The 15,218-nt window shown below is 34.7% G+C and overlaps 2 protein-coding genes and 1 pseudogene across 6 annotated transcripts; 2 read left to right on the top strand and 1 right to left on the bottom strand.

Annotated features, from left to right (window-relative positions):
• Positions 1–558: 558 nt before the first annotated feature.
• LOC121247952 lies at positions 559–1,967 on the top strand (annotated as a pseudogene).
• Positions 1,968–1,992: 25 nt separating this feature from the next.
• LOC121259433 (O-fucosyltransferase 13) lies at positions 1,993–7,749 on the bottom strand. Of its 5 annotated transcripts, XR_005939588.1 has the most exons (8): positions 7,478–7,749; positions 7,183–7,259; positions 6,441–6,511; positions 6,244–6,332; positions 5,582–5,803; positions 4,472–5,192; positions 4,077–4,189; positions 3,949–3,976 (listed from the first exon to the last, which is right to left on the bottom strand). XR_005939588.1 is itself a non-coding variant. In XM_041161029.1 (7 exons), exons 1-7 carry the CDS (start codon positions 7,603–7,605, stop codon positions 3,827–3,829), a joined length of 1,458 nt encoding a protein of 485 aa, XP_041016963.1. In that variant the 5' UTR covers positions 7,606–7,749; the 3' UTR covers positions 1,993–3,826. The 5 variants fall into 5 exon arrangements, 4 of the variants coding, with proteins under 4 accessions (XP_041016963.1, XP_041016989.1, XP_041016971.1 ...); XM_041161029.1 differs by lacking the exon at positions 4,077–4,189 and having other exon boundaries at positions 1,993–3,976; XM_041161037.1 differs by having other exon boundaries at positions 3,955–4,189.
• Positions 2,015–3,960, top strand: LOC121259325 (putative disease resistance RPP13-like protein 1). The gene has a single exon (XM_041160877.1). It carries the CDS (start codon positions 2,015–2,017, stop codon positions 3,530–3,532), a length of 1,518 nt encoding a protein of 505 aa, XP_041016811.1. The 3' UTR covers positions 3,533–3,960.
• Positions 7,750–15,218: the final 7,469 nt, after the last annotated feature.

Below are 15,218 nucleotides of genomic sequence, written 5' to 3'. Positions count from 1 at the left end.
GTATGGTCTCTTACTCAAGATTGTAAATAAAATTTTTCATTTTTTAAAGGTATTGTCATCCAAAACAATACGAATATTTCTCACCAAAACACCCAAAAAAAAAAAAAAAAAAAATACAAGAGGAGAAAACGTCAACGCATTGATGGTCTGTGCTTCAGATGACAAGGATCCCGATATCTCAGAAGTGAGATCCGGTTTTATTAAATTATTCATCCAATATGGTCCTGCCTCGGTCCTACATAGTAATTGGTCGTTCATTGCATCATCTGTAGCCATGCGAAATATACAAAGTCTACTCTGAAGAGAAACTTCTCTCCTCTCTGCGGGAGACATCTATAACTTGATCATCTCCGGCTTGCATCTCGCCTAAATACTTCGACTTTAAAGGAACAAAGCAGATCTTGTTTCCTTACCAGCCCTTCCTCTTTGATCAGAAAACCTATCGGGTCTATCTTGAATCGTATTCATTTTTGTTTTCTTTCCTTCTTAAACCGTTTTTATTCAATCGTCTATACTTCGGGTCCCGGATTTTCTAGCTTTGAGCAAATTAAAAGCTGCATGGCTGACCTAGTTTCAATTGTCAGTTCTATTGTCACGATCGTTCAAGAGCAGGTCTCTTCTTTTCTCACGGAGAAGTATCTCGAACTCTATGGTGTCGAACAAGAGATAGAAAATCTGGAAAGGTCACTAAGAAAAATTCAAGCTTCGGTTAAAGATGTGGAAGAAAATCCTTTGATCTCTAACTCGATGAGGGTTTGGCTTGAAGATGTACGCGCAGCGGCTTATGATGCACAAGATTTGTTGAACTCTTGGACGACAGAATGTAAACTGCAGCTGGTGGAGAAGCAGGTAAATAAACTCCGTCCTTTTATTGCACATAAGTTATATAACTTAAGTGTATCGAGTGAGCTAAAAGAAATTGTGGCAAGGCTAGATAAGATTTCCAAAGAGAAAACGAGTGCCATCCTGCTGGAGGGGTGGATGTCCCTGAAAATCCCCGGCGGAAAACTGGTTCTCTTCTAAACAATTTACTTGTTGGTAGGGAGAAAGAAACAGAGGACATGGTAAAATTGTGGTATCCGATACTGGAGAAACCAGTGCAGGGGAAAACATTGCTGTCATTCCCATTGTAGGAATGGGTGGTGTGGGTAAAACTACTCTTGCTCAACTTGTCTACGCAGACGACAGGATATCTAGATATTTCAAAATAAAGGTTTGGGTTCCTGTCGGGAATAATTTTGACTTAAACCAAATTTTGAAAGAGATTGTACTATCCCAGAATAACGATCGCGATGACGGCTTTTTCTCCTTGAACCTACTACAAACCCGAGTTGTAGATATCTTGGCTGGTAAGAAATTTTTACTAGTTCTAGATGATATCTGGATTAATGATTATCCAGAATGGCAAGAGCTGGAAAACGTCTTAAGTCGAGGGGGCAAGGGAAGTAGGGTTCTGGTAACTAGCCGACTCTCAACTGTTTCTAAGGTCATGGGTGCAAAAGCCCCTTATGATCTACCATGTTTTGATGATGATGAATCTTGGTCATTGTTTGAAAAAGGTTGTATTTCAAGAAGGTAGTTCGACGGCCGATGCACGTGAAGAATTAGAAGCATATGGTAAAGAAATTGTAAGAAAGTGTAAAGGTTTACCATTGGCTGTCAAACATATAGGAGGCCTTCTACGTGGAAATGTTGATGTTCAAGAATGGAGCAGGATCGTGAAGGAACTAGACGAAGAATCAAACTCCAAATCTAAAAGCAACACCATTCTGCCTGTTCTCAGATTGTCTTATGATCGTCTATCTTACAATCTGAAGCGGTGCTTCGAATACTGTTCCCTATTTCCCAAGGCTTATGTATTTGATAAGAATGACTTGATCAAATTATGGATGGCGGAAGACTTCATTGAGCGTAATGGCATCGACAGAACAGAGGAGATAGGAAGCAGAGACTTGATGATTTGCTAAACAGGTTCTTCTTTGAATGCTCAAGTGAAGACAAGACAAAATTTAGGATGCATGATCTTATTCATGACTTGGCAATATCAGTCTCCACCCCCCTATGTTTCCAAGTGAAGGATAAGAAACAAAGTCGTGTGCCTAAAGAATCTCGTCATGTATCTGTCTTTTGTAAAGACGTCGAGCAGCCTGCTTTGGAGATAATTAAAAGATTGAAGAATCTACGTACGCTTCTATTTCCAGTTGAACACCTGAAAACTTTCAATCAGGTCCCTGGCAAAATATCGAGTTCACTGAGATATTTGCGAGTTCTTGACCTCAGTTCAAGCACAATTCTGGCATTGCCAAAATCAATTGAAAATTTGAAGGAGTTGCGCTACCTTGATCTTTCAAAAACTGATATCAGAGAGCTTCCAGAATCGATATGCAAACTCATCAATTTGCAGACACTGAAACTCTTAGGTTGCCCTTGGCTTTTCCAATTGCCCAGCAAGCTTGGAGCTCTAGTTAACCTGAGGCATCTGGAGCTGGACGAAATGTTCTGGAACAAGATCTCCATATTTCCACCAAAAATGGGGCAATTGACCAGTCTGCACAATTTGCACACCTTTGAGGTTGGCCGCAATCCTGGACACAGAATCGAGGAACTGAAGAATATGGTGTATCTTACAGGAACACTGCGCATCACAAAGCTCGAGAATGCAGTGAATCCAAGAGAGGCTAACTTGAAAGACAAAAAAATGGTTCAGAAGCTGGAATATGTGTGGAGCAATGGATCAAATGTAGATGAAGCGGGGGACAGAGACGCACTTCTTGAAGACCTGCAACCTCACTTAAATGTCGAAAAGCTCGTAATTTGTCACTATAGGGGCAATGAATTTCCAACTTGGATGAGAAATGGGCTACTTAGTAACTTGGTTTCCATTTCCTTGAGTCATTGCGCAAGAACGAAAATCCTTTCTCTCGACAAGCTACCCAAACTTGCAAAACTCCACCTTAAGAATATGCAGGAGTTGGAGGAATCGTCCGAGGAGCGTTATCCATCCCTCAAAAGGCTTAAAATCATTGGCTGTCCCAAGCTCAGAAAGTTGCCCTGCTTCTTCCCTAAGCTAGACGTTCTAAAGATAAGATGTGAATCATTGGATGCTATTCCATTAGCCCAACTGGAAGTTATTACACTTGTGGACAATCCTGTTCTACATCAATGGCCTGAAGAAGATATACCAATCAGAATTCAATATGAAGGTGACGAAGAAGTCAGCAGCACACTGGCCTCTTCAACCTTTTGCCGCTACGTTAAAATTTTCAATTGCCCTGAGTTGTGCAAGCTGCCAATGGAACTCTATCCACAGAGATTGGAGATAAGTGGGTGCAGGTCATTGACTGACCTCCCAGATGAACAGCATGCAGTACGGCTTGAGCATATAGCATTGGATGGATGCCATGACGAAACATTGTTGGGAATGATACCCAGCACCAGCAGTTTATTCTCCTTGGTCATTTCAAACATCTCAAACATGAACTCTACCCAAATGGCCCAGTCTTCCAGGCCTCAAGGCACTCTACATCCGTGACTGCGAGGATCTGGAATGTCTGTCCAATCAAGAAAACACCTTGTCCCAGAGTTTCACCTCTCTCGAACTATTGTCCCTTCGGAATTGTCCCAAGCTTGAAACATTGCCTGCTGAAGGGCTCCCCGGAACTCTTGGATATTTGAGTATCGCCTTGTGTGCAAGGCTCAAGTCATTTGGCCCAAAGGACGCACTTAAGAATTTGACATCTCTCCATGATCTTTACGTTGAGGACTGCCCTGAGCTCCAGGCCTTCCCAGAGGACGGTCTTTCACCCTCACACCTTCATTTGTGTATTCAAGGATGCCCACTACTTACAGAGCAGTGTCGAAAAGATGGAGACCCGATACTGAAGAACATCCCTGATCGGGAATTGGCACCCACCGAAATTCCGAACTCATCATCATCTTCGTGGCAGGGGTGGGGGTGGGGGTGGGGAAAATTGCCCTTTAAAAGAAAAAAAATATGACAAGGTTAATTCATAGCACGTTACAATTAAAGCTGCTGGCATTATGAACAAACAAAATTAGACTTGAATACTCCCAACTTTTGCTATTGTAATAGAACTCCATTTTCTGCATTGAAAGAAATGAATTACTCCAGGCTGCCTGCGGGAATATTGGTCGTCTAGATACAATTTATAGGATAGCTGCGGTTGGCCTGATAAGACTCAGAAAGATCAGAAGATTTTCTGGTATAGTTGATTATACAAATAAAAGAGCTTTCCATTTATATATCTAGAAAATGTTACTTCCATATTTGTGTATATGCATTTCCTTTTTTCCTTTTTCTTTCTTCCCTCACAAGTTACCCGCAAGACCTAAACTGCAGAGGAAACCTTACAAGGATTTCTTTTGGGTAATAATCACCTAAAAATTTGAAAAACAAAGAAGAAACAAACAAATAAAAAGATATATCTTAAATGTAAAATTACAATTTAACCTCACAAAAACAGTCGGGCAAAGCAGACCCTCTTCCTATGACATAATCATCTCTATGAGCCTTCCACAGAGCTTGCATCAAATCTCTCCCTCTCAAGCCCTGCGACGTGAAATCTGCAAAAGCTCTTCTGCTTAAGAAAAGAGTTTTGTACAGCCCCTTGAAAGCTCGCATTGCAGCAACCATCTTGTCCATATTTCCAAAATATGTTGCCACGTAAGAATCACTATTAATAGACACGTGATAATCCAATGCAGCTTTCGTGTTCCCATGCATGCTTGTGAAATCCTCACCAGTAAGGAGGCTAGACTTAGTGACTACATTGGTGTAAACAGATGTTAAACCTTCAATTTCCATAAGCCCATCCCCGGCTGCCAGATATATATTTGTGCTTGTCGGGATGGAAAGTGCTTGAAGTATGAAGGCCGTCTCATTAGGCGTAAGAGGACACTTCCCCCGTTTTCTCCAAATACGGGCCAACTCTCCAGTCCACGGTTTTCTATCTCCTTGTGCTGCCTCAATGGTTTTGATGGAGGCTGAAGAAAGACCTGAGTATTGGCATTGGCTGTAAGCTACCATGTCCGGTTCAAAGCGAAGATGAAGCGAGAGAAAAGGTTTGGTTATAGCTTCTAGAAGCTCAGAGGCTTTCTTCTCCAAGGATCTTGTGAGGCGCAATGCATTGTAACAAGCTTGACAAAGGGCAGCTTTAGCATTTTGAGGATACCTACAAGATGTAGAAAGTAAGTGTTTTAGAAGCAAACATGCAAATCACAAGTCTGGTGAATCAAAAGAAAAGCACGTACAAAATAGAAGTTAAAAACATTTCTGTTAACATCAAACACCTTTATAGTTATACAAGTAAACAAAAGGGCATTATGCTGCCAGGTGTATCCGCAAGACCCAATCTTAAGATATGCTGCTAGCGCCCAAATTAACACGTCATTACAACCAAACTACATATTGTAATTTGATGTTTAAACCCTGATAAACGAATAGTGACTATGATATCTGTTCAATAATCAACCTTGTCAACAGTGGATGCATTTCTCATTCATAGCGATATGCTTCTAATGTCACCACTAAGAAATAAATACGAAAATGCATGGGAAATACCTGTCTCTTCTTTGGCTCATTGCTGGTGTAATTGAAATATAATGATGTTCCAACAAAGATGGAAGAACACTTTCAATGTAATCAAATTGGCCTTTGCGTTTGCTACAGTCTACTTGGAAAGGCTCCTTTGATGCAATCTCTGATGGCAACTCTTTCACAACCTTAACAAAGCCATTCATCTGGTGGATAAAGTATTCGACATCAAATACATCTGCAAAGCCACTGAGGTCAAGCAAATAGTTATAAAAATATATACTTAACAAAAAATATATATATAGTTATAAAAATATATCCCCTAAAAGGGAATAAAACATAACCTTATAAATGCTTGGGAAACCTTTTTGCATCTAACTCATGGCATCATACAAATACAAAATTGGAGGGAAGTAAAATAATTTGGGAAAAACATATGTAGCTTTTCATTATTAATCACAGAATATATGATAATTAATTTTATAAGATTTGCACAAGATGTAAAACAAAACAAAAGGAGAACAATGAATTAGCTTGATAATTATCTACTATGATCGAAGGTGAGAAATAATATTCATAAACTCTTAGTTTCTTCCAAACTGGAAACAAATGTTTGTGAGGATAACAAAAAATCTCGCATATCTCACAACAATTGCATTGTAATTGAAGAATATAAAGATATATATTACCTCGACTCATTCCAATATGCAGCCACTTCAAACTTTGGCAAAACCAGGGTTGCATTTAACAGCCGTGCAATACCAACACCATCACACAACTGCAGTCAAGATAAGTAACGTTCCATTGTTACCAAAGAAGCAATTAAAAGTGAAATTTTTTTCCAATGATCTGAAAGTTGTAATTGCAAAGCTGTCTAAGCACTCACATCTCTTCGCATCTGATTGAGGCCACCATAGCAATCCACTCGGATATACCCATTACTCTCAAGTTTAGCCACTGCAGCATTTCAACAAAAAACCAATGCAACAGTCTGCAATGAACGCCAATTAACATTAACTCAGATCTTTCAAAACAAAAACTAAATCCCACCCCACTCTCCCTTCATTCCAAAAGTTAAAAAAAAAAAAACAAAAAAAACAAAAACAATCCACTCGGATTGCTATTGAGGCCACCATAGCAATCCACTCGGATATACCCATTACTCTCAAGTTTAGCCACTGCAGCATTTCAACAAAAAACCAATGCAACAGTCTGCAATGAACGCCAATTAACATTAACTCAGAACTTTCAAAACAAAAACTAAATCCCACCCCACTCTCCCTTCATTCCAAAAGTTAAAAAAAAAAACAAAAAAAACAAAAACAAAAACAAAAAAAAAAAAAATCAAAAATCAAAATTATTGTTATTCCAATCATAAAAAATCCTTGCTATTCCAAGAAGTTTTCAGATACCCAAAATTGTATAATCGTCGCTCAGAAATTCTCAAAACTCAAAGATATTCAGAACAATCATAGACTGACCTAGTGACCGCATTACCTTCTAAATTCTTTTGGTTCCTCTTGTATTTAGAGAACAATATAATTTTCCACATACTTTTGTCGCAGACTACCTAAAAAATCCAATATCTTTAATAAAGGTCAGGAAGAGTTTGTAAAAGCTCCTCTTACCAGTTAGATCTCCTAGTTGCCACCACTTGCAAGGTCTCCATCCAATGATTCTCCGGACAGTCCATATGCTCGGTTTTCTGCATGAAAAAGTTCATATATCAGAAACAAGACCCACAGAAACCGAACTCAACCTCCAATCAAGTACTAACAGAACCGAGAAAAAAATATAAGAAGTTGAAATTTCTTCTATTTATTCTCCGACATAAGTGAACCGAAAGTAATCAGGCACGTGAATCGTAAAGCAAGTAATATCAGCACTGAAAATCTCGTTTTTCTTCCATTTTCCCACACTTACAGTGATGAATTCGAAGGAACCGAGCTCTGGAAGTATGGAGAAGGAGGCGAAAGCAAAACGACAGCGAGGAAGAGAGCAAGCGGGACCACTAGAATCATAAACAGGGGTTTCACCGACAAAATCACCATCTTTCAAATTCGAACTGAAAACTTCAACATATAGAGAATGTCTGTCAGCTCAGGGCCGGATTGGATATGGAGGAGGCGAATGTATATGTACCGTTAGGGTTTGCTCTGATTGTGTAGAGAAGTGTTGGACCCCAGTGCATCTGTGACTGTGATCGAGAAGATCGGTTTAATGGACCGTCGGTCTAGCTCTTGGTCAGAACCGATTGTAAACCGGTTCTCGATCTTCGTCCTTTAACAGATGGATCCGTATATTAAAAACTAGGAGATTAAGGCCTCGTTTGTATTTAAAATTTATATCAATTCATCTCATTTTATTTTATTATTATAATTTTTTTAAATTTTTACATAAAATATAATAAATAATTCAATTTTTATTCTATTATTCACAAACTATCTTAACCCATCGCTATTTATTTTTGAATCTAAACCACCATTGAGATGTGTACCATACTGCTTGAGATCACAAGTTCACATAAGTTTTCTGCAAATTTTTTGTAAAAAAATGAATCGTACGCTAAAAAAAGATAAAGTGAATTTTTTACACTTTTTTATAGTAAAATCTATTTTTTTTTTTTAAAAAAAAAGAAGATTGTACATCTTAGATTGGTATATATCATTACTCATAAATGAATATTATACATTATTCATTATTCATTCTCACACCCTACACTTATAACATTTTCATAGGATGTATGATATTTTTTATAAGGTGTGAAATTTTTTTCATAAGATGTGGGGTGTAGAATGATGAATATGAGTTGATGAGAATAATTTTTCTTATTCATAATATTAATACATTACAAAAGTACGACACTTTGATAAATTTTGCAAAGCAAGTGTTTATTTATTTATAACAATGGATCTCATTCCATTATTTAAAGAAGGATATACAAAGTTGACTTAAATAACAAGCCAATTATAAATGTTAGTAGTTTTTCAGTGCACTTTCGTGAATGACATGGTCTAGTCTAGACCGCAATTCTCTAAAGATCGAAGTCTAAGAGATAGCCTAACTCTATTCACAACAGAGTTTGTAGTAACCAAGTAACAAAACTCCATATTCGACTAATCGGAGTATGGAGAAACCAACCCCATCATCACCGCCTAAGTGGAGATGGAACAACACCCTTCGGACCTAAGTCTGAAGACACAACGTTTTTGGATTTTTTGTTTTCTTGAAAATAAAAATATGGCATAAAATAAATTACATTATGAAAACACTGTAAAAAGAAAAAAATAGTGCACAAAAAGGCCGCAGGAGGGAAAACCGATGATCGATCTTGGGAGATCCAGAGTCGCCAGTTTGGGAGCAGCCGCGTGTCGCAACAGCAGAGAGCTCCTTGGTGGCGCGTGAGGGCCACACGCCGACGAGCTCCAAATTTTTCTTCCTGCACATGTGGGCTACGCTCCACTCTAGTTGGGGCCACATTTGGTGGTCGTGTAGATCGACGACTAAGCAACCTCTTGGTGGAGTGCGTGTTGGCTATTGGGTGCCGAAAAGTCACGATCGGCGATTTATCTTTTATTTGGCTTGAAGAAGAAGAAAAAAAAATACAATCTAAACACTACACAAGAAGAAAACAGAGAGGGGGAGGGAAGGAGTGAGAGGGGAAGGAGCCTAAGCTCCCACCCCCCTCAGGCCGATTATGAAGTTTGGGGGAGTTTAGAGAGAAGGGAGCGAGGGTTTAGAGATACTGATGTAAATGACTTTCTAATCATAAACTAAGGATGTCAAAACCTTTAAAAATATATTACAAAGCAAGCGTTGAGATCAGGTGTTTCTCATTTTAAAATCTATACTGATCTGGTACTAGTACTATATATTATAAATCTTTTGTACTTAAGAGGATCAACTCCGTCGACTGTGTTGTTTTGGTTCCATTCAAATGTACGTTGTTCGTTCATGTAGCTAATCACATTATAAATAGAATATGATAATCATATTCTATTTATAATGTGAGATAGCCTTCTTCCTAAAAGGCCTTTATCATTTCATTTCACGAATGCTAAATTTTCATCATTAATATTTAATTAGATGTTGCTAATATATTTTTTTTACGAGTAATATTATACACCATACTCTCTTTTTATTTTGATCATACTAAGTAGTATGTGGCACATTAATCACTATTAGATAATAAAAAAATATGTAATAAATAATTATTTAATGATGATAAATATGTTACATCATATTTAGTGGGATGAAAATAAGATGGTAGTAGTATGATATATAGAATTTTCCTTATTTTATACGTACCTAACTATGAAGCATTTTTATTTATTTACTTTTTAAATATTTCTTCTACTAAATTATATAGATCGAGAATTGTTTAAGAATAATACTCTTCGGCTCTTTGACATTATATATATAATGTATGATGCCTTTTGATCTTAAACGTACGATCGGTATAATTTGCAGCCTGGGCGCCTTTTGGTTCACCTATATATAATATAAACTAAATCATGAAGTTTAATTACATATATATATATATATATATACACACCATGCACCACTTGGTCTTGCCCATTAAATATTGAGAAAAGATATTTGTAACTATAACTCATGTGAATTGTGCAACTGCTGCGTAATGATTTTAAAAAAAATGAATAAAATATGAGACTCACATAAAAAAAATTAATTTTTAAATAATAAACCCTACTCTTTTTTAAAGTAATTACGTGTTGTTTATCTATTTCATAGTTGTATAGAGAATTATTCTTAAATATTTGATCATCTGTCTTCCGATGGAAAGGCTAATTAATTGACAACGATTCCTATCACTGGGTTGAAGGAAATGATATACATTAATGGTCTTCATCCATATATTATTATATTATATATGTGCATGGGATGAGGGGCGGACCTACCTTGGTGGTTGGGGGCGTTAATTTTTAAAAAATATGCTCTAGTATATATTTTTTCAAAGATATCCTAATATAAAGATAATTTAACCTTCCAAAACATTTTCAAAAATCTCATTTAGTACTTAGTTGTCTAGGTTTTTTTTAGTTTTTTAATAATTTTTTCATAATTACACTTATTTTTTGTCATTAATAAAATCTTACATTCTCATTTTTTTTTTTTTTACATCTCATAAGAGGTAATAAAATATCTTGGTCTCTTTTTATAAGCTATTTGGTAAATTTACAATCACATTTTTCCTATTTATTTACATTTTTCTTTTTAAGTCTTCCACTAGCTAGCTTGTTTGGATTAGTTTTGTTAGTAAATACATATATACTACTATCAAGTTAACAATTAGGAGCAAATGCAACAAATCTGGCATAACTATTTCTATCTATATTATAGAGACTTTACAATAGTCAATTTTAGATTCAACGAAAAAGTTTATCTTTGTTTACTTAATTTTTATCATTTGCTTCAAAAAATCTTACATGACTATTTCTATCTTAATTTTTATCTTTCACTTGAATCCAATAGAACTCAAGTAAGAGGTTTAAATGGGTGATTTTAATAATTTAGTTTGTCCCTAGATAACAACCTTATATGGTTAATGTTAAATATCGATAACATATTTTGCTACTTTAAATGTCGGTTATTATTATCCCCTACATACGATACACTCTACTAATCGCCCCCACGCACCAAATCCTAATTCCACCCCAGCATGGATCATGCACGTAATATATACTAGTGCTCAAAAAAGATGTACAACTTTTCAGAAGTACTCCTATATTAATATAAATTATATTTTATAACTTTTGTTTATAAAAACTCAAACTATGACAAATAGAGACGTACATGCATGCATGATTTCACCCCAAACGTTACTTAAATCCATAGTGGCCATACCATATAATTAAAACGACAAGCTCCATTATTTTATACATTAAACTAGAACCCTAGCCTTTATTTAAAATTAAGAAACCCAAGTGGTTGAACTTCATCGATATATCTTCTTGTTCAGGTCCCGATCGATCGTCCTTTTCTCCACGCAAGTGACAGGTGCTTTTGACGTAGTCTGTTTATTTTCTTTTTCCTCCATGAAGATCCCATTCTTGTGGTTTTGACATCGTTACCAGCATGTTTGAGCTGTTGTACGTGTGTCTCATGTATATCTACACTCATGCACACGCATATTATATATATATATATATATATATATATATGCATGATTCTATAAAATTACTAGTTAATACACAAGTAAACCTAGCTATATATCATGATACGTACCCATTTTTAAACCTTATCATCCAGCTCCCAATACGTACGCATGCATCTTTCTCAACCACTATATACGTACGTGTTACTATGTTTATTAAGGATGAATGAGGTTTTTCTTTTCCTTGCAAACATCATCTGAGTCTTCAGAGATTAGTAAGCTACTAAGCTGATTGGTTAAGAAAATTTTTGAGAATGTTTGAGGATTTTTTGAGATATACTTTTTATTAGGTCTTGTTAAAGTAGATGGGAAATTTGAATAATTATTTTTTAAAATGTGTTTTGTATTATAGTTTGTAAAAGTGGATATATATATATATATATAGGTACATCAGCTGGTTGTTTGAATATAATTTTTTATGGTAGTTTTTGTTAAAGTTTTTTTTTTTTTTTTTATACTTTTTACTAAACCTAAGTATATAATTAGATGATGAAAAGCTGATAATCGAAACAGAATATTGTTTTTAGATTGAAATATGTTTGGATTGAAGTTGAAAAATCAATTTTGAAAAAATCATGTTAACCAAACATGGCCTAAGTAGTTAGCTAGTGCATCATTTTCATATCTTGATGATCACTTGCTTCATTTGATAATATTGTTTGCTACCTGGCCGAACACGATTATGTCATTATTCGAACACTGTCCCCCGCACGTTAGTCACTTTCAGGTTTGTCATCGAGCATTAATACAAGAGTAATGATATATACACAATATATTGCACAATACATTACACAATAATATTATAAAATGAAGATATTTTTATAAAATGATATTATTTTTATTAGATATTTTATAAAAATATTCCTTATTTAAAACATAATTGTATAAAAGTGTTGTAAAAAAATGTCATGCACAAATCATTTTCCTTAATATACAACTGGCTAGTTGGAGTTTTTCCATGCGCATGCATGCAAGACATGAAGTCAGGATGTACCAGTACATGACATGAAGCCAGCTTTTATGACATTATCTTTGTCAAATTGAAGTGTCTAAAACTAGCTAGCTAGCTAGTTGGAGTTTTTCCATGCGCATGCATGCAAGACATGAAGTACTCAGGATGCACCACATGACATGAAGCCAGCTTTTATGACATTATCTTTGTCAAATTGAAGTGTCTAACCTAAGTTGGTCCCGAAGTTGACACTAGATCTATTCGGAGCCATTCAAGCTAGATGGATGCATGCATGCCTCAAATATGCATGCAATTAAGCTGGTTATCAAGTTCATTTTGGACTATGCATGACACTATCGGCCATCACAGAGTACGTAATTATTCCGATCCAATCTATAATTGATAACGTGTTGGAGAATAGAGAAAAGTATCATGTGTTGGATAAGAAACTTACAAAAATCATGTATTACATATGTAATAATTAAGATATATTATATATTACATCGAGATGTCATATGATAAATTAAAAAGAAAACATTAATTCATGTCATATATATGAAAACATTAATGAGATAAGTAATTGCAAGTAGCCTACTTCTCAGTTTTTGTCATCTGCAATATTCTCTTTAATTTCTACCAGTTGATAATCATTCCCATAATTTGGCTCATGTAAACTTGATTAATCCTCAGGTCGATTCATGTTTCTTAATTATGATGATCACTAGTGTCATGATCATATCCTGTTAATTACTCTAGATCAAATGCTATATATAATTAATTAATTTCATCCTAATTTTTACATTACTTGATCATGTTGTTTGATGACTTGCATAATTTAGTATATTTTATCACTTCTTAATTTTAAACTCTAGTCTACTTTTATTTATTTTTGTTGATTTTAGACTTTATTCTTGTCATTTAAATTTTATTTCAGATTTGAAGAAAATGAAGGCCCAAATTTTAGTAGCCTATCGTCTAAGGACTCTCTCTCATTTAAATGAAGATTTATCTAAATATGACTAGGGCCGGTCATCAGTGCTATTTAGGGGATAAAGATCAAGTCTAATTTTTGTAGAGCAGAAGAAATTGGAACTAATCAAATGGCATATTTTTTTAATTGGATAACTATACGATTTTGAATTTGAGAGAGCATATTTTCGTGGGAAGCATATGAAGACTCCCTGTTTAGATTTAGAGATGAATTGAGATGGTTTTAAATGAGTTGAATAAAATAATATTATAATGTTATTTTTTAATATTATTATTATTTGAGATTTAAAAAAATTGAATTGATTATTATATTTTTGTATAAAAATTTTAAAAAAAATTAGTGATGAGATGAATTTCCAAATTAAGAGACTAAATAGAAGAAGATTATCAAGAGACGGAAATCAAAAGAGGACAAAAGGAACAAAAGTTGGAACAACGAGAGGTTGAAAAGGAAAGATATTAAAAAGCAAATGACGAAAAGAACGAACGAAAGTGAATGTTGAAATTCAAAACAAGAAAAAAGAAAAGAAAAAAAGAGGAAGTTCAGACTTTTGTCGAGACTTACCTACCAACCACATGAAAGGCAAAAAAAAAAGAAAAAGAGGGAGAAGCTGAAAAAAAACAAAGAGAGAGAGAACGAATAGACGTGACCACCTACAGACGAGAGGGAGACCAACGGACAGAGTAAAAATTCGAGGCCGCTGGGAACTATTTTATTTATTCTCTCAGAAATTTTGATGAATTTGTTGATATTGAATTTAATTTTTATCATGAATTGAGTTTTTTTATTCTAAGAAAAAGATGTAACCTAATTTTAAACTATGTTTGTTTTTCTATACTAATTTAAAATAATTTTTTTTTTTTATGTTTGTTTGATTTATTTTGAGTTTATTGTTTCTAATTGACTGGCTATTAATTAGATAATTTTGATCTTGTAATTTGCTTTCAAAAAAGAGAATTATAGGATAAGCCTTGGATATTTCAGCATAGGTAAATATAGAAATCAAAAAACTTATATGAACCTATGTAGTATTAAAATCGTTAGTCTTGATGCATTTATGTCCATTAATTTGCATACTCCTGTATAAAATAATGATCAAGAATAAATTCAACTAACTATTGAAAGACGCTTTTGGATGATTTTGGAGAATTTACTAACAACCAGAGATAATTAATTTCAATTAGTTAGATGAGAAAAACATAATGAGGGATTAGGTGAAATCAATTTTCTAGAAGTTCTTTTTCACATTGATTCAATCATTAAGCAATAGCTTTCATTTCCTTTAAATATTTTCTTTGAATTGATTTTATTTTTTTCAATTACAAAAATCTTAGTGATTTTTTTAAATAAAGTCAAGGTTAATATAATATCGGTACTTGTCAAAGTAAGATATCAATTCTTGAGAACGATACTGTTTTTATCACTTTATTATAAAATTACGATATTGTGCACTTACAATTTTACACCGATCATTATGACTGATAAGATTATAGTGTCTGTATTAATTTAGATGGTAGAAATTAATTAGTTGATTAATTAAAACCTA

The sequence above is a fragment of the Juglans microcarpa x Juglans regia genome, chromosome 1D, assembly GCF_004785595.1.
Source record: "Juglans microcarpa x Juglans regia isolate MS1-56 chromosome 1D, Jm3101_v1.0, whole genome shotgun sequence".
Taxonomy (NCBI): domain Eukaryota; kingdom Viridiplantae; phylum Streptophyta; class Magnoliopsida; order Fagales; family Juglandaceae; genus Juglans; species Juglans microcarpa x Juglans regia.
This window is presented reverse-complemented; position numbering and strand designations above follow the sequence as displayed.

Coding starts and splice junctions, on each gene's coding strand:
- LOC121259325 (XM_041160877.1), top strand. CDS start 2,015: ATGCATGATCTTATTCATGACTTGGCAATATCAGTCTCCACCCCCCTA.
- LOC121259433 (XM_041161029.1), bottom strand. CDS start 7,605: ATGGTGATTTTGTCGGTGAAACCCCTGTTTATGATTCTAGTGGTCCCG. Junction 6,512..7,182: donor GCAACTAGGAGATCTAACTG/GTAAGAGGAGCT, acceptor GAAATGCTGCAG/TGGCTAAACTTGAGAGTAAT. Junction 5,804..6,243: donor GCATATTGGAATGAGTCGAG/GTAATATATATC, acceptor GCTTGACCTCAG/TGGCTTTGCAGATGTATTTG.